The sequence below is a fragment of the Myodes glareolus genome, chromosome 2 (assembly GCF_982192425.1).
Source record: "Myodes glareolus chromosome 2, mMyoGla1.1, whole genome shotgun sequence".
Classification (NCBI taxonomy): Eukaryota; Metazoa; Chordata; class Mammalia; order Rodentia; family Cricetidae; genus Myodes; species Myodes glareolus.
This window is the reverse complement of record NC_142027.1, coordinates 96,783,380-96,811,225: the sequence shown is the minus strand read 5'-3', so window position 1 is coordinate 96,811,225 and position 27,846 is coordinate 96,783,380. Positions and strand designations below refer to the sequence as shown.

At 43.1% G+C, this 27,846-nt stretch overlaps 1 protein-coding gene and 1 long non-coding RNA gene across 3 annotated transcripts in view; one reads left to right on the top strand and one right to left on the bottom strand.

Annotated features, from left to right (window-relative positions):
* The window catches only part of Crkl (CRK like proto-oncogene, adaptor protein), a 42,912-nt gene extending 26,918 nt beyond the window's left edge, over positions 1-15,994 (bottom strand). The window contains exon 1 of one of the 2 annotated variants that reach the window (XM_085684507.2): positions 15,179-15,994. In XM_085684507.2, the coding sequence (XP_085540633.1) occupies positions 15,179-15,489 (311 nt within the window). In that variant the 5' untranslated portion in view covers positions 15,490-15,994. The remainder of the gene's footprint in view (positions 1-15,178) is intronic. The other variant, XM_048452377.3, reaches the window with a different exon arrangement.
* A 69-nt stretch (positions 15,995-16,063) lies between these two features.
* On the top strand, positions 16,064-16,843 carry LOC125411958 (uncharacterized). Its single transcript, XR_015000260.2, has 2 exons — positions 16,064-16,228; positions 16,441-16,843. It is a non-coding gene; the product is annotated as an uncharacterized LOC125411958 (long non-coding RNA).
* Positions 16,844-27,846: the final 11,003 nt, after the last annotated feature.

The following is a 27,846-nucleotide window of genomic DNA, read 5'->3' as shown; positions in this document are numbered from 1 at the left end:
ACCAGATTGAAAAGAATCTGTTTTAATCAGAGTCTGCACCTCCTTAGGAGATGGCTTCAGCAGCAAGACCATTACCACTCCCATTCTAGCACTGTACTGAGGGACATGGGATTTACTGGTTTAATCATTCATGTATTATTCTAATGTATGTTATCTTCACTTAGCTACTGCCCATTTTATTTCCTCTGATTAGTGACCTAAGTAATATAGCTACCCTGACACGTTTTATGTTTATTTAGTGTGTATTTGTGTGTGCGTGCACATTCCTCGAAGTGCACATGGAGGTCAAAGAACAACTTGCAGGACTTAGTTCTCTCCTTTCTACCAGTAGATTCCAGAGATTAAACTCAGGTTGTCAGGTTTGATAGCAAGCACCTTTACCCACTGAACCACCTTGCTGGCCTTTGAAACTTTTTGTTTTGTTTTTGAGATAGTCTCCCTATGCAGTCCTGACTGTCCTGAACTCACTATGTAGACTAGGCTGGCTTCAAACTCACAGAGATCCTCCAGCCTTTGACTCCCCAAGTGATAAGATTAAAGGTGTGCCACCATGCCCAGAGAGTTTATGGCTTTCTTAAAGTCCTGCATACCTCACTATGAGAATTTCTTTACTTAATGTTAGCATGGGTATTTTGACATGCTTCTTGATTACCTTTCTGGCAGGATGACACTTTATTCTGTAAGGCTATTCAAGGAAGCACTTCTAGATATTAGTCCTTTTTTTCTAATTTTCTCCAGGCACTCTGCAAGGGCATCAAGTACTCTAACTGTTGAGCCATCTCTCCAGCTCCAAGTTTCCTCAATGTTATGAACCCCCTTGAGCATAGTTTTGGTTTCTTTTCTCTTTTTCTTGGTACTGGGAACTGAACCTGTGATCTTGAGCATAGTATATACACACATACACTCCCATTAGGCCTATTTTCTCAACATCAGATTTTCTGCAAATGCCCTAAATTAAAACACTGATTTTTTTTGTTGTTGTTGTTTCCTGAGACAGGGTTTCTCTGTGTAACCCTAGTTGTCCTGGAACTAGCTCTGTAGACCAGGATGGCCTCCAACTCAGTGATCTGCCTGCCTCTGCCTTCTGAGTGCTGGAATTAAAGGCATACACCACCACCGCTCCTTGTTTCTTATCAATCAAAAGCAAATAGCTTATACCAATCCACCTAGAAATGGACAGTGGGAGCAGTAAAACAAAGAGTTAATATTTATTAATGGTAAACAGTTTAACAAGCTTTTTGTTTATTTCAAAGGTTTATTTCTTATGTTTAATTATGTACATATGTATATGTGCACATGAATCCAAGTGTCTGGGGAGGCAGATGCTGTGGGGCTTAAGTTACTGTGAGATGCCTCACATGTGTCCTGGGAACCACACTCAGGACTTCTGGAAGAACAGTCGGTGCTTTTAACTGAGGAAGCATGTCTGAAGCCCCAAACTTTTTTTTTCTTAAAAGATTTATTAAAAAAAAAAAGATTTATTTTAGCTTATATGTATGAGTATTTTGTCTGCATGTGTGAAATGTACTTGTATGCCTACTACCTTCAGAGGCCAGGAATTAGATCCCCTGCAACTTGAGTTATAGATGATTATGGGTTACCATGTGGGTATTGGGAATTGAACCCAGGTCCTCTGCAAGAGTAACAAATACTCTAAAAAACGAAGTCATCTCCCCAGCCCTAAGGACTTTCTTTGTAAAGATGGTCTCACAATGTGTAGCCCAGGCTAGCCTTTAACTTACAGTTCTACTGCTTCCATTTCCCAAATGCTGGAACTGCAAGCATAAACCAACAAGCTTGTGGTCTGTGGTCTTGGTGACACGACTTAAAAACTACAATAACCCAGAGGCACAGATTTTGACACTTACATTTTATAGACAAGATAGGCAAAAACATAGGGTGTAGACATCCACCCAGAAAATCTGTATTAAGTCTTCACTCACTGACTCTGAGCTAAATAGCCTCAAAACAAACTGTACCTTTCAGATAAAGAATTTATGCCAATGTATCTGAGAAATCCACAACAATTGCTGAAAGGCAAACTCTTGTGTGGTATGCACATATGCCTTAAAAGCATATTCTTGTTCCTATTTCAAGAAGCACAGAGATTCTATTCCATGTTTGGTGTATTCCATACGGTTCTATTTCAGCTCTCATCCAAGGGTATTTATTATAGTATCTGTATAGTTTTAAACATTTAAACAGTCAAAGCCAATCTGGTCTACATAGTGAATTCCAGGACAGCCAAAACTACATAGAGATCCTGTCCCAAAAATAAATGAATAGGCAACATTAACTCCAAACAGTCAAACAAATGAGGGCATCATCATCACACCTTGATTGTGGACCCAAAACAATAAAATTTATGTACCAGGCCATATTAACTATTTATGAGACCAAAAATATGAATAAAACCAGCTTTTTGTTTTTGAAAGACCATAATTTAGACAGAGAACTGGAATAAAACAATAAAACTAAGCACAAAGCATAAGTATTGTGTCAGGGCAGGAGATGATAGAATTCAAAAGCATTCCATACAAACAAAGAATGAATTTTGAAAAGTCAGAATAAGGTCTTATTCTGTGTTTTAAATGTGACATGTCCCCGTAAGCTCGTGTGTTTCAACACATGGTCCCCAGGTGACAGCACTACTTGGAACCTGTGAGTGGGGAAGCCCCACAGGAGGAAGCACACGTACCAGACGCACATCCTCAGGTTCCACATCCTGTCTACTCCCTGTCTACATACTTGTGAGGCTACGTGGGCATCTCTCTGCCTCAAGACCCTGTACACCATGCTTTCCCAGTCATGGTGACTGTATCCCCTTCCTTCTTAAACTGTGAGCTGAAATAAACTCCTCCTCCCCCAAGCTGCTCCTTGTCAGGTATCTAGTCACAGAAATGGGAAAGCAATGCATACAGATGTGAAGTCAAAGAACAAAATACAAAAACTAGCCCTTCCAAAAATTTGCTTAAGGTGGGTTAGTAGACCACTCCTCACTCTCCAAAAGCACACCCCTGGCTCTCAAGGGAACAGAAGCTCTGCTGAAGGCCATCTCAAAGAGAGCAAACCTCTGTGAAGTGCTTGGTAGATTATACAGTCTTTGGGGTCTGCAGGCTACAAATGGTTTTTATTTTTTAATGCTGGGCATAGTGGCACTCACTATTTTTTAAATTACTGTTATTTTATTTGTATGTATATGTCATATTATGTATGATACATACATGTGAGAGTGTGGGTTCATGAACCTATGTGTGTGCATGAAAAGGCCTGAGCAAGCAAGACATTAGGCGTCTCCCCCTTGAGACAGGGTCTCTCAGTGAACTAGAAGTTCACTATTCTTTGGCTAGGCTAGCAGGACAGCAAGTTTTCTAGGATCTACCTGTCCCCTGTCACCCAAATGCTGGGGGTACAGGCACATAACAGCTATGCTTTTTTTTTTTTTGGGCGCGGGGGGGGGGGGGGACAAGGTCTCACTATTTTGCTATGTACTTCTGGCTATCCTGGAACTTGCTACGTGGACCAGGCTGGAACTTACAGAGATCTGCCTGCTTTTGATTCCCAAGTACTGGGATTAAAGGTGTGCATCGCCATGACTGGCCACACCCAGATTTTTATGTGAGGGATTTGAATTCAAGTCCTCATGCTTTCAGAGCAAGTGCTCTATCTAGTGAACTTAGGAGTTTGTACTAATTACTGTCTGCTTGTGATAAAACATCATGACCAAGAACAATTTACAGGCGATGGAACAAAGGCTCAGGTCAAGAAAAGTTGATCTTTCAGCGAACTTGACTTCAGTTCCCATCACTCAGACGGCAGCTCGCACCTGGCTATAAGTCCAGTTCCAAAGGATCCAAACCCTCTGCTGGCCGAGTACCGGACATACATATAATGCACATACATACATGCAGGCAAAACTTACACACAAAATAAATCTTAACAAAATCAAATAAAAAGAACAACTTATTGGTTATTTGAGTTATTTCAGAGCGTTAGAGACCATAACGGCAGGAGAGGCAGAGTATCAGGTGGCCAGAGTAAGAGTGAGAAATATAACTCAACTGCACACAGGAAGCAGAGACTGGAAGCAGAAGCAGGGCAGGACTACAAACTATCAAAGCCCAACCCTATGGCCTACTTCCTTTATTAAGCCAGAACCTCCCTAAGTAACTGTTAAGTTACTTTTCTGTTGTATAATATTACACCAGGACCAAGAGCAACCTCCCTAAGAAGCACTACCAAATGGAGACTGAGTATTCAAATGCATGAGCCCGTGGGGTACATTTCTCACTTAAACCACAACAGTAGCCATCTTTTTCCTTTTCTTGAGACAGGATCTTTATTCTGCAGTCCAGGCTGGCCTCAAATTAGTGGAGAATTCTCCTGGTTCAGGTTTCACAGAACTGGGATTACGGGCATGTGTCTATGTTCTGCCTGTTCTAGGTAACAACCTCTTTGTAGTATTCATCTTCCAATTCTAAGCTGAGGACTAAACCCTGGACCTCACTCATGCGAGGCAGCAAGTACTCTACCACTGAAATCCATGTCTATTTTTTTTTTATCATTTTTTAAAAATTAACAATTTTTGCTGCTGGGCCAAAAACTGAACTCAGGGCTTCTCTTATCTAAGCACATGTGCAGACAGACATACACCCAGTCTCCACTCTGTGGCATTCATTAAGTCTTCTTCCCTTCTCTGTATTGGTATTTCATTCAGGCCAATAGTAACAGCACTCTACCTCCGTGAATAATTCCTCTTGCTAAGCATATCCCTGCTCTGCCTGGTTATCTGAACAAACCTATCTAAGTTTAAGGTTCTTAAATTATGCAGTCCCTACCTTCTTCGCAATAAAGCCATCAGACCAACAACACTTCACTCTTTGCAAGTTCAACACAAGCTCCCTTCAGCCAGGTGAGATGGCTAAGTAGGTAAAAGTACTTGTGCCTAAACCTAACCACTGGAATCTGATCCCACAGTGAAAAGAAACAATTTCTTAAAAATGTCCTTTGACCTCCACACATACCATGACACACTCACACAGACACATATGACACAGACACACAAATAGATTCTTGGAAGCTACAGAAATGAGTCGGCTTAAAAGCACTTGCTGCTCTAGCAAAGGGTCCAGGTTTGACAGCCAGCACCCATACCGAATCTAATCTGTACTCCAATTCCCATAAACCTGAGGATTTCTGTTGATGTGATAAAACAACTTGGGGAGGAAAAGGGTTTATTTCAGTTTGCAGTCCCACAACACATGCCCACATAAATATGGGCACGAATTAAAAACAAAAATTATTTGATTTTGTTAAGATTTATTTATGTGCATGTGTGTTTTTCCTGCATACATGCTCATGTACCACGTGTATGCAGTGTCTGCAAGAGGCCAGAGGAGAGCATCAGATCCCCTGGAACTGGACTTACAGATGGTTATGAGCTAAGAGCACTGGCAAGTCTTCAGAGATTTCCAGCACCCACATGGTGGCTCCTAACTGTCTGTAATTCCAGTTCCAGGGATCTAACACCCTCTTCTGGCTGCCACAGGCACTGAATGAACATGATGCACTGGCAATACATGCAGACAAGATACTCATACACATAAAATAATTTTAAATTAAATAATATATAATTTTCAAGGGAGTTTTGGCTGGCATGGCGGGACATGCCATTAATCCCTGCACTTTGGAGAAAGAGGCAGACAGACCCCAGTGAGTTTGAGCCTAGGCAGGGATACATAGAGAGACCCTGCCTCAAAAAGATACAAAAATACAAAGTTTTTTAAATGAGTCTGAACATATACTAGGCATGGGTGGACATTGCTGCTCCCAGAAAACATGAACTATTAAATGAAAATCTCAGTGCCAGGGGTAAACTCCTTGTGAGCTACTGGTCTAGGCCTATGAGGCACCCCAACAAACACAGGCTATTGCCAGTGTTCACTATTACTTTCCACAGCTAGATGGTATTCTTATTGCTGAAGGCACATTTTCATTGTAGTAAACAGAAAAATCATGCTAAAACAGATCTGAAAATTTCCCTCCTGGTTGTTACAGTAGTGAACTCTGTAAGCTTCAACACCTACATTCTAGGCAGAATGTGTCCACTGGTTAAATAGTGGTATGAAGATTATTAATACAGAGACTCAAAACTGGTCAAAGTTACAGAGAATAAGTGACTATTGAGCACTCAGTAGGACATTAAATCAACCCCCTCAAATAATAACGCTCAAGGAGCACCATGGAAGATGGGTCATAGAAGAACACAAGAGTTGGACAATGGAGAAGGATGCTGTGAAATGCTGTCTTCTGGGCATGACATGATCAATGCACTCATGAACTCCCAGCAGCTGTGGTCACCTGCACATAATCAAGTCAACAAAAATCAGTCAGTATTCCAATGCAGCACTACTGGACTCAGTGTGTTACAAAAATTAAAAACAAAGAAAGGATATGAAGAGGGAAGGGGGAAGTGTTGGGAGACACTCAGGGGAATGGGGGAAAGTTGGAGGTGAACATGATCAAGATACATTGTTTACATGTATAAAATTGTTGAAAAATATATTGTACTTTTTAAAGCAAGGTAAGGTGGCTATTCTTGATTACATCTGGAATTTACAATCCAAGCAGCTGGATATACCTGTAAAAAATTTTTTTCAAATGATTTCTAAAATCATTTGAAGTGGGAAGATCCACTTTACTACTTTAATCTGGATCTTTTGAGGTGGGAAGATCCACCTTTAATCTGGGCCACACCTTCTGGTGGCAGCCTATATGAGGACATGGAAGAAGAAAACTTGCTATCTTAGCCTGCCTTGTTCTTACTCTTGCTGGAAAGGCCATTCCTTAACTGACATTAGAGTCTAACCCTTTGGTATTCTGGCGTTTACTGAAGATCGGCTGAGACTTCCATCTTTGTGGACTGAACTACTAGATTACTGGACCTTCCATTCACAGTCAGTCATTGTTGGACTAGTTGGACAATAGTATATATATTCATTCTATCAGTTCTGTTCCTTTAGAGACTCCTAACTAATACAGACTTTGGTACCAAGAGTGGTTCTAGTACAAAAGTATGAGGGTAGATTTTTTTTAAGTATCTGGAATAGGTTTTCCTATTTGCTGACATCAACAATTACTGAAGCCTCTACTGAAAGCCATGGTGTGAAGTATATTACAAACTGAAGGAAACAAATGTATCTGATTATCCTGATTCAACTGTGAGCGGCAATGGATCGTATATAAAACTTACAACAGTTTGTGGGAAAGTAAGGAAAGTGATGACACCAATGGTTGTTCCTAGCATCTCTGCATAAATTAGCAAAGGGAAAGAATAAGCTTTGAGAAAGAAGGACAATAAAGAACACAGTGATAAAATTGATCAGATCCAGATAGGCATTTAGGTCGAAAGCAGTGGTTCTCAACCTGTGAGTCATGACCTCTAGTATGAAATGACCCTGTTGCAAGGGGTTGCATATCGGATATCCTGCATATCTGATAAATTTACATTACAATTCATAACAGCAGCAAAATTACTAAGTAGCAACAAAAATAATTTTATTTTTTGGAGGTCACCACAATGTAAGGAGCTGTATTAAAAGGGTCACAGAATTGGAATGTTGAGAACTACTGATCTAAAGGTTTTGAAGTGAGTGCCAGAAGAGAATCTTCTCTCCGGCAGTCACAGAGCTCAAGTTGCTCTGTGGAAATTCAAACTGAAGCTCTCATTATAAGGTTGACATAATAACAACGAAAATAAAGTACCAGCCTCAGAAAGTGCTAGCAGTTAAAGTAAGGGTATTAATTGGTAAAGAATGGGATCCTTTATCTTGGGATGGAGATGTGTGGAAAGACCCTACTGAAGCTGAGAACTTGTACCCTCAGATTCTCAAGGATTTATCTCACCTGAGGAAGCAGTCTCCCCACCCTCAGCAGATGTACTCCCACCCCCACCCCCTGAAATACTGTCTTTTCCAGTATTTGACTGAGGAAATTAATCCTTCACTGTCTGCTAAACAGCAGTGATTTTCTCTGAAGGAAATGCCAGGCAAGATAATACTGATGTCCCTTAGGGCTCACCCTTTTCCTTGTGCCAATCCTTAGGGTCATGCATGCTGCTGCTCAGTAAGATGAATTAAATGCAATAGATTTAATGGGGTCTTGAAGTAGCAGGGGCCAGGTGGCAGCATTGAATCACTAAAGGTAAGGTGATCATAGTCCCTGTAATAGACAGCATAGACAAAGCAATGTCCATAAAGGCCTAACCCATAATGAACAGCACAAGCAAAGTCATTCTTATGATGGCATTGGCTCCTATGGACCTTTGGTACTGGCTAATAAAACACGGTGTTTCCAGGCATCAAAAGCTCTGAACAATCAAGCTTAGGCAGTGAAGGAAAATATTAAAAACAGATGTAATTGAATGAGGGGTCATGTTCCAGCCCTAGCAAGCAGCAGAGCTTGGCAACTCCAGCCACATGGTTCTAGCTGTAGAGTCAAGGCTAGAAGAAAGGGGTTATGGAGTCTACCTCTGTGACAACAGAAAGCCTCTGAAGCCAAGCATGTGTCAGGGATGTTCCTGCATGGAGGCCTAGAGAGGCCATTTCAAAAATGTGAAGGTGATGCCTGAATTGTCTTGGAGATTCCAACATGTTGGAGATGCCAGAGCTGTGGGATACCTGTCAAGAAAAGCTGCTAACAGGAAGTGGAACCAGCATAATTGTTGCAGTTAACAAAGCTGAAAGGAGCTGGAGATCTGAAGACATCAGACATGGAGAGGCTTGTTCAACTGCTTTTAAGTCTTGCTTTGGTGCAGTATTTACTCACTATCCTCCCTTTCCTCCATTTTGTAACAATAATGTGTATCCTGTGCTGTTATATGTTGGAAGTATATAATCTGCTTTTTGATTTTTATTTTACAGGGAATTACAGTTAAGAGATTGCATAAGTCTCAGAAGAGACTTAAGACTTTTATAGACTATGGGTACTTCTAAAGTTGAACTTAATGTATTTCTGAATTATGATATGGCTACAAGCCTATGGGGGACAGGGAGTAGAACGCAGTAGTTTGAAAGAAAATGGTCCCCAAAGGCTCACTGGGAGTGGCACGATTAGGGGGTATGATCTTGCTGGAGTAGGTGTGACTTTGTTGGAAGAAGTGTGTCACTGGGGAATGAGCTTTGAGGTCTCAGAAGCTCAAACTAGGCCAAACTGCACTCAGTCTCCTCCTCTGCCTGCTGATCCATATATAGAATCTCAGCTCCTTCTCCAGCACCATGCTCCCCCCCCATGTTGCCATGATTCCCATCAAGATGATAATGAACTAAACTTCTGAACCTGTGAGGCAACACCAATTAAATGTTTTCCTTCATAAGAGTTGCCATGGTCATGGTGTCTTTTCACAGCACCAGAAATCCTAAGACAGAAGTTTACTTCATGTTTGCATGATCTATATAAGCAGAAAAAAATCCTGTGACAAATGAATGTTAGATTGGATCATGGAAAAAGGGAATCTTAATCACAGTTCATGAACCAATTTCCAGACTTGAGCCAGAACAAATGAATGAAGGGCCAACCAGGTTTCCCCGAGGAAGGAATTGGATAAAATATCTAAGAGTTTTACTGTTGGTCTTTCTCCAGTCCTTCCCCAAAAGGACCAACACTGGGGGAAAGAAAACAATCAGACTGATCCAGGGTCTACTGTACATTAGTTCTGCATTGACGCTGATTTTGGGAGACCCCAAGAAACATTGTGCCCCTCCATTTAATGTAGGGGCTTATGGAGGTCAGGAGATTATGGAGTTTTGGCTGAAGTCTGGCTCACAGAACTCATCCTGTGGTTATTAACCCAGTCCCAAAATATATAACTGGGATAGATATACTTAGAGGTCATTGGCAGAATTCTCACACTGGCTCCCTGACCTGTGGAATGAGGGCTATTATGGTTGGAAAGGCTACATGGAAACATCTAGAGTTGCCTCTGCAAGGGAAAATAGTAAATCAAAAACAGTATCACATCCCTGGAGGAATTACAGAAATCAGTGTCACTGTCAAGGACTTGAAAAGATGTAGGCATGATGCAGGTCCCTACCACATCTCCCTTTAACTCTCCTATCTGGAAAGTGCAGATGGATTGTGAAGAACGACTGTTGACTATAAAAAACTATCAAGTAGCCGGGCAGTGGTGGCGCATGGCTTTAATCCCAGCACCTGGGAGGCAGAGGCAGGAGGATCTTTGTGAGTTCGAGGCTGGCCTGGTCTAAAAGAGCTAATTCTAGGACAAGCTCCAAAGCTACAGAGAAACCCTGTCTCAAAAAAAAAAAAACACAAACAACAAACAACAAGCAACAACAACAACAAAAAAACCCTATCAAGTAGTGACCCCAATTGCAACTGCTGTACCAGATGTGGTGTCCTTACTTGAGCGGAATAACACATCTCCCGGTACATGATATGCAGCTATATAGATCTAAGGACCACCAGAAGCAATTTGCTTTCAGTTGGTAAGAACAGCAATATACATTTACAGTATATACATCTGCAGCCTTGTGTCATCATTTCATTTGAAGGGATCCCTTCAACAAAATATCACATTAGTTTACTGTAATGACAATACTATGTTCATTGGACCAAGTGAGCAAGAGATTTAGAATTCTTGTTAACATATAAGCACATCATATGAGAAATAAATGCGACCAAAATTCAAGGGCCTTCTACCTCAGTGAAATTCTTAGGAGTCCAGTGGTGTGGGGCATACAGAGATATTCCTCCCAAGGTGAAGGATGTTATTGCACCTGGCCCTCCCACTACTAAGAATGAAGCACAATGTTTAGTGGGCCCATTTGGATTCTGGAGACAGAACATTCCTCACTTGGGTGTGGTATACCAGCTCAAGCACCAAGTGACTCAGAAAGCTGTTAGATTTGTGTGGGGCCTGAACAGAGGCTTTTCAATGGGTCCAGGCTGCTGTGCAGGCTGCTCCACCACTTGGGCCATATGATTCAGCAGACCCCTTTGGTACTTGAGGTGTCAGTGGCAGACAGGGATGCTGTTTGGAGTCGTTGGCAGGTCCCTGGAGATAAATCACAGAGGAAACCTTTGGGATTTGGGAGCAAAGCTCTACATCATCTGCAGACAACTTACTCTCTACCTTTGAGTGACAGCTCTTGGCTGCTATTGGGCCTCAGTGGAAACTGAACCTTTGACAATGGGTCACCAAGTTACCATGCAACCTGAGCTGCTCATTGTGATCTGGGTATCATTTGACCCATCAAGCCATAAAGAAGGACGTGCACAGTAGCACTCTATGGCAAGCAAACTGAAGTGATAGAGATGTGATCAGGCCCAGGCAGGTCCTGAAGACACAAGGAAGTTGTATGAAGAAGTTGCCCAAATGCCTATGATTTCTACGCCAGCTACAATGCTGTCTGCTTCCAAGCATGCACCTGTAGCCTCATGGGCTGTGCCCTATGGCTAGTTGACAGAAAAAGAAGACTGGGCCTGGTTTACTGATAGTTCTGCATGCTATGCAGGCACCAACCAGAAGTGGACAGCTGCAGCATTATAACCCCTTTCTGGGATAACCCTGAAGGCCACAAATCTTCACTGAGGGCAGAACTTCAGGCAGTACACATGGTCATACATTTTGTTTGGAAGGAGAAATGACCAGATGTGTGATTGTTCACTGATTCACGGGCTGTAGGCAATGGATTGCCTGGATGGTCAGGGACTTGGAAAGAGCATGACTGGAAAATTAGTAAGAAAGACTTTTGGAGAAGAAGTATGTAAATAGATCTCTCTAAAAGGGTGAAGGATGTTAAGATGCTTGTGTCCCATGTAAACGTTTATTAAAGGTGACTTCTACAGTGGAGGAGTTCAATAATCACGTAGGTAAGATGACCTGTTCTATGGACTGTCAGTCTTTTTCCCCAGTCATCCCTGACACTGTCCAACGGGCCCACAAAAAAAATGGCACGGTGGCAGAGATGGGGGGTATGTATGGGTTCAACAACATGAACTCCCAGTCACCAAGGCTAACCTGGCTACAGTTTCTGTTGAATGCCAGATCTGCCAACAGCAGAGACCAACACTGAGCCCTAGATATGGCACCATACCCCAGGGTGACCAGCTAGCAACCTGGTAGCAGGATGTCTACACTGGTCACTTCCTCTGTGGAAAGGATAAAACACTGTAATAGGTTAGAAAAGATATTCTGGTTATGGAGTTCCCTTTCTTGCACACAATGCTTTGGCCAAAACCACCATCCATGGATTGATAGAATGCCTGCTGCACTGACATGGTATTCCACACAGTATTGCTTCTGACCAAAGAACTCACTTCACAGTCAGAGATAAGCAAGAGTGAGGTCGTGATCATGGAATCCACTAATCTCATAATATTTCCCACCATCCTGACGCCCCTGACCCAACAGAAAGATGGAACAGTCTTTTGAATACATAGCTACAGCACCAATTAGGTGGCAGCAGCCTGAGGAGCTGGGGAAGATTCTCAAGGCAGCATATGCTTTGAATCAGCACCCAACATAGCCAAGATCCATAGCCCAGGAATCAAGGGAAGGTTCCACTATCACCCCTAATAACCTACCAGGAACATTCCTGCTTCCTGTTCCTGCAACCTTAAGTTCTGCTGGCCTAGAAGTTTTGGTTCCAGATGGGGAAGAGCTCCTGCCAGGAGACACAACAAACATTCCCATTTGATTGGAAGCACAGACTTCCCCCTGACCACTGTGGGCTTCTGATACCCTTGAGCCAACAGGCTAAGAAAGACATAACAATGTTAAGAGGGGCAACTGACCCAGATTACCAAGGGGAAATTGAATTTTTTCTCCCCAGTGGAGGAAGACAGATTATGTCTGGAGTGTAGGAGATCCTCTAGGGTGTTTCTTAGTCCTACCGTGTCCTGTGAATCACGCCAATAGGAAACTACAACAACCTGATCCAGGCAGGATGACAAAGGACATGGACCCTTCAGGAATGAAGGTATGGGTTATTCTTCCAGGAAAAGCCAATACCTGTTGAGATGCTTGCTGAGGGTGGAGGAAACATGGAATGAAGAAAGGTAATCATAAATACCAGCTAAGGCCACCTGACCAGTTGCAGTGACAAAGATTAAAATCAACACGTGTTTCTACCACATTTTGTTAAGTATGTATTTGTACAAATATTTGTGATTTTCCCTCTATTTCTTTATCATGTAATATAACATCAAGAGACTATCAGATATTTAAGTTTTGAGACACTAAAAGAATCTCTCAAGGGATATTGCCCTCTATTCTAAAATTTATAATGCTTTTGCAGTTGTACAAGGGAGAGTTATATTATGCTAGGAATAATTATGTCTTAGTTATTATTTTCATTTGGAAATTGAGCATGAAAGAAAAGATACCAAAGTGAGTCAAGTAGAGCTAAGGAAAATTTCAGAAAATTTCATTGGTAATACAGAAAATTGGTACCTGAGTAGACATATGAAGTAGAATTAGATTTAAGGATAACAGGAAGCCATTGCAGTATATACTTTTCCTCCTTGAAAGGAATCTAATAATTAACTTAGACTTTCTCCAACACCTGTTACATTGTTGCAAGCATGTTTTAATAAAGGCTTAAAGTCAATAATATAATTCACTTTCACAAATTAGGTAATTTACTTAAATATATTACCAAACATTATACTTCCTAAGTTTAACAAGCTCCTAGACTGAAATTATTAAAGGTGACAGCACCTGCCAGCATCTACCAGAATCTCCACGTTTCAGCGAGTTCTTAGTATCCTCATCTCTACAGCACAGACTACTATTACAGACACTTTCTGGGTTTTACATTTTTTAAACTATTGACGTGTGTGTGGGTACTCACTTGCCATGGTGCACATATACTGTGGCTAAAGGACAACTCTGTGGAGTCAGTTCTCTCTCTTCCACATTTATGTGGATTTGGGGGATCCAACTCAGGCCATCCAGGCTGCAAACACACGAAGCCATCAAGCCTAGCCCCTTCTCCACATTTTTGTTAACTCCACTGACTCTGGCAGTTAACTTTACACTATTTCTTCTATCCTTTGGCTTTTAGTAGGTGTCCTTAATGAAGTACAGTACCTTTTCAACTTCAAAGTTTGGAGCAAATTACCTCCTTAGCAATTCTATGAGGTCACTTCACCCTGAAAAGTCTAAATCAACACTCAATCCCTTTTAGAAAATAGCTTAGAAATAAACCAGGCAATGAAATACCTTTGAAAGCCTCTACTTTTTCAACTCACATTTGGTATCATTTGATATAATTTAATATGATATTCATTAAAGGAAATTAAAGCAAATTATAAAACAATGCATTTTACTTGAAACACTTAAGTGATCAGCTTCCTTCTTTTCTTTTCCTTTAAGTCATGGTCTAGCTAGAGCCCAATTTGGCTTGGAACCCAAGGTCCTCTTTTCCTGGGGGGGGGACCCGCCGGGGGGCGGTGAAGGTGTACCTCGCTCATCCAGCTGTACTGTTTCTTTAAAGAATATGTTAAGCAACTAAACTTAATTATCAAAAAAATCTAAAACTGAATTAATGTAGAATTAAAGTAAATACACTTCCCACCCTGAGGAAGGCAGGTGACGATACAAATTTCTCAAATATAATCACTCTCTTTCCTTTGTAATCCTAGTCTTTTTTTTTTTAAAGGAGGGGTGCTACTTCAAGGTCGTCATCAATTTCTACGTTTTCGGTTCATTTTAACGATTTTTCCAAAGACCGTAGCCAGTTCTTAACCTGCAGTTAGCTGTTGAGATGCAGGGCTTCCAAAAACCTTAAATGGTGTACAAACTTTCCGTGAATTTTCGAGGGGAGAGAGTCATGGCTATCTTTGGATTCTCAAGGAAGTCTACAGACTTTTTAATGTCGTTAAAAAGAATTCTGCATTACAGTCAGCTAAAGTGGCAAAATTGTGTATATGTGTCGGTGGGTGCATTTGAACAATACAATCACAGCTAAATGTCTAAATAAAAAGCATCCTTCCATCCAGTGACCCAGATCCTGACACTGGCCTTCCAATCCCAATGTCTTCTGGTTTAGAATGAGGAAAAGAAGTTCAATTTCCCCCACCCTCAAAATTCAATTATCTGACCGACCCTCCGCAGCGGGTCAGGTTCCGAGCCAGAGAACTGCAGGAGCTAGCGTACCTGGGCGCTGGTTCGATTAAGGTGGTAGTATCCAGGTAGTGGATCTTGTAGAACTCCAGCAAGGCCGGCAAATGATCGAACTCCTGGTCCCCGATCTTAAAGCGGCGGTTGGGCAAGGAATTAATGATGTAGTGCGAGACACGCGAGTTCTCGGACACGGATAGTACATAGTCCCCGGGGCAGGTAGAGGAGTCCCGGACTAGGAACATTCCATGGCGCTGACCCTGGAGACGGGTCTGCGCCTCCTGGCGAGACACTGGTCCCATGTACCAGGCAGAGCGGTCTGCAGAATCAAACCTGGCGGACGACATGGTGTTGGGTCCGGGATGGGCGGCGTCTGCTGCTCTCGCCGGCTCGCGAAGCCTTTACCCGCTGTCGGCTTTGGGGCCGAGGAAGGGCCTCTCGAAAGAGCAATCAGAGGGCTGGGTCAGGACCTCACCCTCGGCTCCGGGCCCCACAGCATCCTCCGCCACCGCCCGCCTGCACCGGGCCGCCTCACGGAAAGAGCCGGCCCGGGAACACTGGGCAAAGCCCCGGGGTCGAGGTGGGCGAAGCGGAGCAGTAGCGGAGGCCGCCTCGGGCTTCTCGGCTGCCCGGCGACCAGGGCTGGCTCCGGTGACTCCTGTCCTGGAACCCGCCGGCTCCGCAGTCTCAGGAGCCCGCAGCGACCCTCGCCGTCACCCGAAGCAGCCTACTCCAGCAAGAGTCGCGCCTCCCGGGCCGTTTTACCCTGCCCGTTCCCAATAGCCACAGCAACAAAATGGCGGACGCGGGAGAAGCGGCCGGGCACCTCCCCCTTGGTCCAGCGCACTCCCTTTGCGCACGCGCGGAGTCGGGCGCCCCCCCCCACACACACACTGCGGGGGCCCTCCCGTTGACGTCTCCCGGGGCAGCCAATCAGGAGTGCGTTCGCGAGGGTCCGGCCGTGAGCTACTCGTGCTGCTCCCGCGTTCGGGGAGGAGGTTGAGGAGGCTGTGGGTCAGGCCCTTCCTGGGCCGCAAAGCAGCAGTCAGGCGGCTACCGCCGCCGCTCTCGGGCCTCCTGCACTCGGTAAGAAAACCACTGGAGCCGAGAAGGTGCCGCGTTTTGGAAACCTGTTTCTGGGAACAAAGCCTAGCGCGCTGGCTGGATGTTTGGCCAGGGAGGCGTGGCCCTCGGGTGACTGCGAGCCAGGGGGCCCTCGTAAATCAGGTGGCTCAGGAAAGCATGACCTAGGGTGCGGTGACCCCATCAAATAGGTTACTGAATAACGCCTGCCCTAGGAGATCCGATTTGACACACGTGGAATGACGGTGAAGATCAGCTTGACTACTGCTTTTGGAAGACTACAGCGTGGTGACACCCAGGCCACCACAGGCTCTAATGTGCAACACCCCCGTGTCTGGCTTGACGGTCTTGCCTACTCCAGATCATTTCCTGCCATTCCACATTGCTCAGCTCCAGCTGTGCCCTCCTAACGTTTCTCCTCCCTCCACCCCCACTAGAATCAATCTTTTTTTCTTTATTTTGGGGGCGGAGCATAAAAAAAATGGTTTCTCTGTGTAGCCCTGACTGTCCTGGAAATCACTCTGTAGACCAGACCAGGCTGGCCTCTTAACTCACAGACTCACAGAGATCCTCCTGCCTCTGCCTCCTGAGTGCTTGGATTAAAAGTGTGCACCACCACTGCTTAGCTGATTGCCTTTGTTATTTGGCTCACCTATTTGTGTTTTTAGTCTAATTATTACAATTGTTATTTTAAGTTCTTTCTCTGGAATTTCATCTACCTCCCTCTCACCAGATGGAGTTACTGTGGGGTTAATACCTTTGAGGAGTTATGTGGTGTCCTGTTTCGGTTCCTGCTGGTGTGATAAACACCCTGACAAAAAGCACTGTGAAGGTGAAAGGGCTTCCTGGGCTCCCAGGTTCAAGTTAGAGGCCATCATTGCTGGAAGTCAAGGCAGGAACTTAAAGCAGCCAAAGTAACAGCCCAGAGCAGAAGGAGGGCCTGGAACAATGACTCCTTGATTGGGAGCACTGACTTATTTTCCAGGGAAACAGGGTTGGATTCCCAGCATACTCGTGGCAGCTCACAACTGTTTGGAGCTCAAGTCCCAAGAAATCCAATACCCTTTTCTGGTCTCCAATGGGACTGCACTCGTGTGGTTCACATACATGCAAGACAAAAACCCAGACACATAAACTAATAAAAATAACAACAGAAAAAGCAAAGAATGCACTCATGCCTACTTATGCTCAGCACACTGCCTATACTTGTATAGTCCAGAACCAAAACCCAAGGAATGGTGTCATCCATAATTAATACAGTTAAGACAATCCTCTAAAGACCAATATGATTTAGACAGTCTCTTGGTAAAACTCTCACACTGGGTGGTGGTGGTGGCACATACCTTTGGTTCTAGCAATTAGTAGGCAGAGGCAGGTGTATCTCTGTGTGTTCAAGGCTAGCCTGGTCTACAAAGAGAAAACAAAACAAAAACAAAATGTCTCAAAAACAAAACCAAAATGTTTTCTTCTTTTGGTACTGAAAACTTGTTGTAAGAACTCTCTGGAGGGAGGAGAGAAGCCAGAAGCACCCAAGATTTAGTAAGTAAAGGAAACATACTTATAAGGTTTAGGAAGATACTAGACTCCCTGAAATTTACAAGCTCTCCCCTCCCTAACAATGTCAAAATGGTCAGCATTTGCAAAGGAGAAGCCTCTGGAATCTGCTAGAACTTGTGCAGTGAGCTTCAAAGATGTGGCTTGGGAGAGTCATCACCATGCTGGAGTGTATTGAAGAGGATGCATCTGTTTTTGAGTTATCCATGCTCCTCTAAGTAACCTCGAAGTACATCATCGTAAATGACCCAATAAACTGCATTACTAAGCTGGACTTGCTGGAATTACCTTTGATCTGTTGTCAGTGCCTTATTTGAAATGGATAGACATTAGTTTACATCTCCACAGGAAAGGCCACAAAACTTAGCTCATGATTAAGTCTCTGGACTGTCCAAGGTCCTCCCACTCAGTTCCTAGCAGCAAGCCTACTTGACAAGCCGTGATGACTGAGGTCAGAGTCTAACCCTTCAGGTTAGGCAGTCGGACCAGTCTATACCTGCAACGGCAGTGACTCAGGTTTTACAAAGGGTTAGTCATCAAGGAGTGAAGAGCCAACCACCTTCAGCAGTCATGGGAAGCCAACGTCCTTGTGGCTAAGATCATATAAACGCCATTTCAAGAGTAGTATTCGGAGTAGTAAGAGTGCTTGTCATTTCTCAGAACATACTGTGAAAGGCCTGCTCAGCAGACAGAAAAGCTAGTCTCTGGAGCTGCTTCTGTGTGGTTTTCCTTGCTCTAACTTTCTTAGGATTTTGACTTTATTCTGCAGAGTAACAGAGAAGTGAGAGAGGGAGTTCTAGTTGCCCCAGTCCTCATATCCAGTTATGACAACACCTGCTCAAAGAACTGTGTTTTCTCTTTTTAAAGTATTCTTTTCTAGCCCAATCAAAGTTCCCCTCCCTCCCTCTTCTCCTCCCAGTCCCCCCGCCCAACCTCCTCTCTTCCCACTCTCATAAATTCCTCCTCCTTTTCTCTTCAGAAAAGGGCGGGCCTCCCACGGATGTCAAACAGCCAAGGCCTGTCAACTTGCGGTGAGAATAGGTAACTTCCTCTCCTACTAAGACTGGATGAGGTAACCCAGTCGGAGAATGGGTCCCCAAAGCAGGTAACAGAGTGAGAGACAGCCCTTGTTCCCACTGTTAGGAGTTCCTCAAAAAGACCAAACTACACAACTATGACTTCTATGTAGAGTGCTTAGGTTAGTCCCACGCAAGTTCGCTGGTTGTCGGTTCAAGCTCTGTGATCCCCTATGAGCCCAGGTTAGTTGATTCTGTGGGAGAACCATATTTTCTTGTTGACTTCATCCACACTTTCTGTTCTTTTCTTTTCTTTTCAATTTTATGGATCTTTTTTCATTGTTATGTACTCAGCCCATGCTCTAGCACTGAACTACATTCCCAGTCCTATTTTTTTTTTTTTTGAACCAGAGTTCCCTTGTAGTCCTAGCTGACTTCAAAATGGTGATTCTTCTACTTTAGCCTCAGAGTACTGGGTTTACTGATGAATACCATCACATCTGGTCCTCCGCATCCCTTCCCCCAGAGTACTGGGATTACAGATGAGTACCATCACATCTGGTCCTCCGCATCCCTTCCCCCAGAGTACTGGGATTACAGATGAGTACCATCACATCTGGTCCTCAGCATCCCTGCCCCCAGAGTACTGGGGTTACTGATGAGTACCATCACATCTGGTCCTCAGCACCCCTGCCCCCTGCTCTTTTTAAAAATGTTTTACTGTGCTAGAGAATTGCTTTTGTAAAAGACCTGGGATTGGGTCCACAGCACCCACATAGTGGCTTCCAACTATCTAACTCCAGTCCTGTGGGTTCCTGTCATTCCTGTTCTCCTGGGCATAGTTATGGAAACGTATATGCACAGGCAAAACACTCATACACAAAAACTAAGTAAATATTTTTTTTAAATTGTTTTATTACTTGGTTGTAGAGAAGACATGCACCATGACACACTGTGGAGATCAGGCATCTGCTGTGTAAGGCCAGTTCTTGCCTCTGACTTTTATATAGCCTCTGGGGTTCAACTTGAGTTGTCAGGGTTCTCATCGAGTGTCTTTACCTATGAAGCCATCCCTGATGGTCCTTGTCCCTTTTTAATGAGCAAAAGTAGTATTTTCTTGAGAAACCTTTCTGGGAGATCTTTCTCCATGTGCTTCCTTTAGACCAGGTGAAAGGTATGTTATCATCAAGAAAGAATAATTACCGTTTGTGTTAGACTATCAAGCAGTGTGGACTAAGACTTCTCTCACTCGGCTTCAGGGAAAGTAACCCCTTTACGATCCTGAGATGACGATCATTCAGTGCATAAACACCCCCAGCTGTACCGAGCATCTTCAGAGAGCTGGGAGCAAAGGTGGCAATGTTGGCACTACCCTGCTCAATCTAGGAAATGAATAAGCACTAAGTGCTGGGTGGTGGTGGTGCACATCTCTAATCCCAGCACTCAGGAGGCAGAGGCGGAGTAATCTCTGTGAGTTCAGCCTGGTCTACAAAGCAAATTCCAGGACAGCCAGGGGTACACAGAGAAACCCTGCCTTAAAAAAAAAAAATACTAAGAAATCTTCTGAGGTTTTATTATTGTTGTCAATGATATTTTTAATGCTGGAAATTGAAACCAGCACCTTCTACATGTTACAAAAATGATTAGTACTGAGCTACAACCCCAGCTCAATCAGCTTTGTTATTCCTGTTGTGATGCAGCCTCACCATGTATCTGTGCTGGCTAGTTTTATTTCAGCTTGACACAAACTAAATTAAGAGGAAGGAAGCTTAATTAAGAAAATGCCTTCATAAAATCAGGCTGTAAGTAAACCTGTAGGGCTTTTTCTTAATTAGTGATTGATAGATGAGGAACCAGTTCATTTTAGGATATTCTGTCCCTGGCCTGGTGGTCCTGGGGTCTATAAGAAAGCAGGCTGAGCAAGCCATGGGGAGCAATCCAATAAGCAGCACCCCTTCATGGTCTCTGCATCAGCCCCCACCTCCAGGTTCCAGCCCTGCCTGAGTTCCTGTCACACTTCTTCAGTGATGGTCTACACCATGGAAATGTAAGCCTAATAAACCTTTCTTCCCCAAGTTGCTTTGGTCGTGTTTTCTCATCATACCAATTGAAACTCTAAGGTCATAGTCCAAGGTGACCTCAATCCTGCCTTAACTTCCTCATTGCTGGGCCTTTAAGTTCATCTGTACAGCTGGCCTAATTTTCTGATTATCTTCTTTCTTTTTTCTCTTTGGTTCTTTGAGACAGGTTTTCTCTGTGTGACCTAGTTTTCTGATTTTAACTTGGCTTCTCTAATGGGCACCTTAACCAGAAAGAATAAACATTAATACCATGATGAGAATTTTACTTCTGGCATTCTCTCTCTCTCTCTCTCTCTTTCTCTCTTTCTCTCTCTTCATTCAGCAAAAGTTGCTGCTCTGCGCTGACGCTGGCTTCAAAGATTTTTACAGTTCAGCTTTAATTGTCTGACAGCTGCAAAGGATAATCGTACACTTCTCAATTTAAAGTGTCGTGTGATGTTGGTTAGCACTCGTAGGAGACTAGCTGTACCTGGGTTCATAGCACTAATTGTTCAATGTCCTTCAGAGAGACTGTGGCATGTGATGCTAGTGTTGGTTGGCATTCCTAAATGGCACTCCTGCCATAAGACCACAACTGGGCCCAGAACTTTGTTTTTTGAGACAGGGTTTCTCCATGTATCCCTGGCTGTCCTGGAGCTTACTCAGTAGATCTGGCTGGCCTCAATCTTGGAGATTAGCCTGCCTCCTGAGTGCTGGGATTAAAAATGTGCACCACCACCACTTGGCTGTGACCAGAACTTTTTAAATGGTAGAATGATATGGTATTAATACAGATATTAGTATTTCATCTCAGAGGATGAAAACTTTAAACAAAACACATTAACAAAACCAAAACAGGACTGGGAATGTGGTTCAGTAGGCAAGCTGTCTCCCCCGCATAGTTCTGGGTTCTATCTCCAGCACCATGTAAACTAGGAGTGATGGCATGTGGGGACACAGAGCTATTTTCAACAACAATTCCCCATAATGTCTGTCCCAGACTCTCCCTCCCTAGACCTTTATCTTTAGCTCTCAGTTAACAGAACCCACCTCTAGGGGAGATGTCACATGGACTTTATAGCCTGCTGACCTCTATGATGTCTCCATCAGAGACCACACCAGTCCTACCTAGGTAGGTCCTTTAACTGTAGAACCCATCTTCAAGGTCACATGTGCTTTGCAAATGAGTTTCTATGTAGTCCCACCTTAAGTTTTATTGTGCACCTGGAATTGGAGTGATTGTTGCCTGGAAACTTTCCCCCAAATTCTACTGTGCTGGCAATAAGACTCTCTAGAATCTTGTTTGATTCAGTTTGAATATGTCAAACTGGACCTGGTTTTCATTCTCACCTCTTCATGGTTCATTTTCCTGCCTGCTGTGACACCTGCAGGGACTCCCTCAGTGGCACAGGACTTTATTTCATCACTGTACAAGTTGAGGCAGGAGGACAAGAAGACATCTATGCTAGACATGTTGGTTCATGCCTTCTTTTAATGCCAGCACTCAGGTGGGAGAAGCAAGGGGATTTCTGAGTTTGAGCCACCGTAGTCTACACAGCAAGTTCCAGATCAGCCAAGGCTACATAGTGAGACCCTGTCTTAACAGAAGAGAAAGAAGAGAAAGAGGAAAAAGAAGTTGTTGTTGAAGACCGTCTTTGGCAACATAGTAAATCTGAGGACAGCCTGGGATATATGAGATCCTGTCTCAAAAACAAACAAACAAAAATACAAACAAAATAGCTTGGATTCACCTCACTGGTGGAGCACTTGGTCAGCAAGAATAAAGCTCCAGTGTATCAGCTACTGCCCTGAGACTGTGATAAATCACCATAATCAAGGCAATAAATGAAGTTCTAGAATGAAGAGTTCATCTGTCTTATAGCTTCAGAGGGATAAGAGTTTTTCATGGTGGGGAAGCATTGCAGCAAACAGCAACATGGTGGCTGGAGCAGGATGCTGAGAGCTCAACTCGGGAATTGAGAGCACAAAGCAGAGAGAAGAATAACACTGGAATGGTGTGGGGCTTTATAAACTCAAAGCCTGTCTCTAGCGATGTATCTCCTCCAAGACTACGCCTGCTAAACTTCTCCCACTGGCATCACCAACTGGGGACCAAGTTTTCAAATACATGAGCCTATTGGGGACAATCTTATTTAAACCATCACACTTGGCTTTGAGTTTCAGCACTGAAAATAAATTAAACAAAAGTAAATGAACACAGCCACTCAGACGTGGAGGCTCTTGGTCCCCAGGTTCACCTCTGATCTTGGTGACTGCTATCCTGTTAATGCAGACTTCTAGGGGTGAGAGGTTTCTTTCAAATCTATGGTGGTTCTCTTCAATCCTCTATCCGTTAGTTTGGGGAAGTCAAGTTCTGCCTCGTCATGAGGAATTCCCCTGGAAGAATTTAGGGTACCAATGAGTAGGAATCAATGATGAGTCAGTTTTGCATTCAAGGCCTCTGATATGAGTTCCAGTTCTGGCACCCAGCCCACTGTCCAAAGGCTGTGGATGTGTACACTTTGTCCTAGGCCCTCGGGTTAGAGTTCACATTCTCACTGTTCTTCCTGCCTTTGCTAACTGGCAGGGTCAGGCCTGGTCTTGAACTGCAGTTATATTGTGGGCCCTTGCCAATGTGCTACCAAGCAGGTGATCAAGAATCCTATTGTTAAAATTATTCTTTCTTTCACACCCCCAAATTAGCATGTTTATTAAATTAGGTTTTTAAAAAAAATCTTACTCAAGCTAGGTGGTGGTGGCATATGTCTTTGATCCCAGCCTCAGGAGGCAGAGGCAGGTGGATTTCTGAGTTCTAGGCTAGCCTGGTCTACAGAGTGATTTCCAGGACAGCCAGGGTTACACAAAGAAACTCTGTCTTGAAAAACAATTAATCAAAAAACAGAAACAAACAAACAAAAATTCTCACTCTAGAAAAGTCAACGAGGAAGGGGTGTACCAGTTTTTTTTTTTTCTATTAGGCTGCCACTAGGTTTCCAAATCATTGCATGAAGAAATATTATTAGTAATGAATGCTAGGCCTTAGCTTAGGCGCATCTTTTTGCTAGCTCTTAAAACTTAACCTGTTTCTCATCATCTAGGCTTTGCCTCAGGGCTTTTTATCGTTCTTTTGTTCTGCATATCTTATTTTCACTGCTTCCCGCGTGTGGCTGGTTGGCAGCTCTATCTTCTGGCCTCAGGCATGTCCCTCTCTTTCTCCCTCATTCCCTTCTTTGCCTCTTCTCTAGATTCCTTCTCCTATTTATTCTCTCCGCCCAACAGCCCTGCCTATCCCTCGCTTGCCTAGTTACTGGCCATTTAGCTTTTTACTAGACCAATCAGGTACCTTAGGCAGGCAAGGTAAACTAGCAACATATCTTTACATAATTAAATACATGCAGCATAAACAAATATAGCATATCTTTACATCATTAAAAAAGGCAGCAGAGGTTTTTGGGAACCTGTTCCCCGTGCTGAATCACCTTGCCCAGTCTTGATGGAGGGGGAGGAGCTTGGTCCTGCCTCAACTTGATATTCCATGCTTTGTTTACACCCATGGGAGGCCTGTCCCTTTCTAAATGGAGACAGAGGAGGAATGGATGGGGCAGGGAGTAAATAGGGGGCTGGGGGGAAGGGAATGGGAGGAGAGGAGGGAGGGGAAACTGTGGTTGATATGTAAAATCAATGAAAAAAATCTTAATTAAAAAAAACAAAGGCAGTAGAAACAAATGTAAGACACCTTTACACAGTTAAAGTAATATTTTACAGGGGGCTGGAGAGATGGCTCAGAGGTTAAGAGCACTGACTGCTTTTCCAGGGGTACTGAGTTCAATTCCCAGCAACCACATGGTGGCTCACAACCATCTGTAATGAGATCTGGTGCCTTCTTCTGGCCTGCAGGCATACATGGAAGTTGAACACTGTGTACATAATAAATAAATCTTTTTTTAAAAAGTAATATTTTACAGCATAAACAAATGTAACAATCTTTACATAGTTAAATATTCCACAACAGGGAGGGTACAGGAGAGATGGGCCAGTGGTTAAGCGTGGGTACAGCTCATGCAGAAGATCTAAGTTCAGTTCGAGCACTTGTTAGTCAGCTTCCAACCACCTGTAACTCTAGCTCCCAGGAGAACCTGACACCGTTGGTCTTGCAGGCACCTACACTCATGTGCACATACCCCCCTCACCGCAGGTACATAACTAAAACAATAAAATAACTCTTTAAAAAGTCAATAATGGTATTAAGAAAATAAAGCTATACCTTTCCACATAATATTTATGTGTGTTAGTGGCAAGCCATGTTTGAGACTTTCTTTAATGTTTAGCTATTTTTTAAAAATTGGTAGGACATGTATTATTCACAAATAAACACAAAATTCCAGGTAGGAAGGCAGGGCTATTTACAGGACAACATGTAAAAATTAAAGTGGATGTCATGAAACATTAAAAAAAAAAACCCACATGCTACAACAGGTGCCACTGCTTACAGTGCTGGGGAGGTGAGAAAGCAGGGGCTGTGCTTAGCTATTTTAAAGAAAATATGGCATTATGTGTTAGTATTGCATATCAGAGTGTTCACCCTGCAGCCTTTACACTATGGTTTGGTCCATCTACACATACTTTATGATTTCCATTACTAAATGTTGTGGGAGCTCCTTCTGCTCCTTCAGCCAATAGCCTTTAAGATACCAGCCCATTTGGGTGTGGTCTCTTATACTATAAATGCAGCTGTAAAGCCTGCACTTGCTCTCTTGCTTCGGGCTCTCACTTCCAACTGCTAGACTCAGTTCCTGTTCCCCAATCATGTAGAGGACTGTAATCTAGGACAGTGATCTGTAAGTCTTCACTAAATAAATAACCCTTTATTATAATGGATATATAAATGGATAAACAGAACTGTTAAATCTTGCCAAGACAGGGTAAGATGGTTTTGAAAAATCTCTTGCCTGTTAAAAATAATCTGTCAGTTATTCTAGGCCTTAGTCAAAATTGGTTGCTTCAATGCTGCAAACAGGTCTTTGATGATTGCCCAGGTAGCCAGTTGTCTCTGTGATTTGTTGCATGTTTTGGAAGTTCTTTGATTGTACTTCCTAATTACTCAGGTAACATTATTTCCCTTCTCGGATCTTCTATGGGGTTAAAGACTAGATAAATGTAGCTACTTTCCTCTCATGACTTGGCCAAGTTATTTATTATACAAGACTTTAGCTAGTTAGAATAGGATATTTGTACTTATTATACATAATTTTGTAGGTTTGTACTTACTGTATATAATTTCGTAGTAGGTTTAAAACTCTCTTACTTAAACAAAAGGGGGAGGTGCTGCGGGAGTACCTTCCGCTCCTTCAGCCAATAGCTGCTGAAATACCAGCCCACTGGGGCGTGGTATTTTTCTCTTTAAAAAAGAGCGGCAAGCCTCGGCTAGGCCTCTTGGTTCCAGTGCTTGGTTCCGGCTCCTGCTCCAGCTACTAGGCTCCTTTCCTGACAGTTTTATGTAAGTTTTACCCCCCAAAATAAATACCCCTTTAAAACCTAACTGATGTGGAATTGATTCGTCATTAATACGTAATTCTGAACTAGTGTAGGATTATTTTATATCTTCTGCCATCATCTGGAACCTGAACGTGGAGACCAGTCCACACTTTTTGGACTGATCTGCCATGTGTGTGGTGCGTTGGGCACTGACTCTCTAGCCTGAGGCTTTAGCCGGGATGCTGCTCAGCTATCCCAGGCTTGTGACCCACATGCCAGCCCACACACTGCTGCCTGCAATCCCCGTGGTGCACACAGTCTGCAGCTCACATTGCTGGGAAACTTTGGGTTTTCTCTTTATCCTGGGCCCCAACTCTCGGAATCATTTGATCACCTTAATAACTGGTCTTAATTTGTTAGACAAAGCATATTTTCAGTACTTAAATAAGCAGCACATGTTGTTCACTGTTGCTAGCTTCACTCAGACACGAGGCTGCAACCGCGACACCTGCTGGCCGATAAGCATTATTACTTCTACTCCAATTCATTGTAATAGCCTTACAGAAGGTAAAATCTGAAAAACTACAAAAAATGACTGATAACATCCAGGAGTTCAATAATCATTTTGCTTATATTATGGAAGATATTATGCAAGACTTACACTATTTTCCTTCCCTTTATTTGATTCTAGAAATTGTTTTCAATATTATCTTGTTTAAAAAATGGTGCAATACTACGGAGAGGGATAGCATCAATTTGACAAAATTATCTGAAAGAATTTGTGTTGTTCAATCGGTCAGAATCTGTTGAAAAGTTATGATATGTCCAAGGATGAGACATTATCTTTACTGAACAAGTTGGAATCCTCAGTGAGGACATTAAAACAGAACAGTGAACAGGAGACTCAGATTTTTAAAAATGTAGTAGTAAAAAGATTTGAAAAGACTGAGGAATTTATTGAAATTGATGAGCAGGGACAGAAAGTACAGGATAGGATTTAGTCTCATGAGTATGTGCCAGACACCTGGATGACTTACACAGAGTTTCAACTGCATCTCCAGTAATTTCCTCAGAAAGACCATCCGGCACAAAGTACCCTAAGGTAGTCAAAAAATATGCATGGGAACCAATATGTATGAGCAATCTAAAAGAAGTAGTTTTAGTTTAAAAGAAATAGTAATAGTTTAAAAGAAATAAACAATAGTTTTTATGGACTACATTCACCATTTGTCAGGGAAATGATGAAAACAAGGGCTTTAAACACTAAGGCTACTCCACTCAGCAGTTCTAGAAAATGGACCTCAGCTGCTTTGGAAGTGTTATTGGAGAGAAGAGGCAAAAATTTTAGAGCAACAGGGGAAAGCAAAAGGATTTGAGATTTCCCAAGATCAAATTCTTGGCAAGGATCCTTACTCTGATCCTCAGGAGCAGGCTAGCTATGATGAATGTACCTTGTCCCTCTGTAACACAGCAGCTTTAAATGATTGGGACAGGATTCAGGAACCATGAAAGAGGG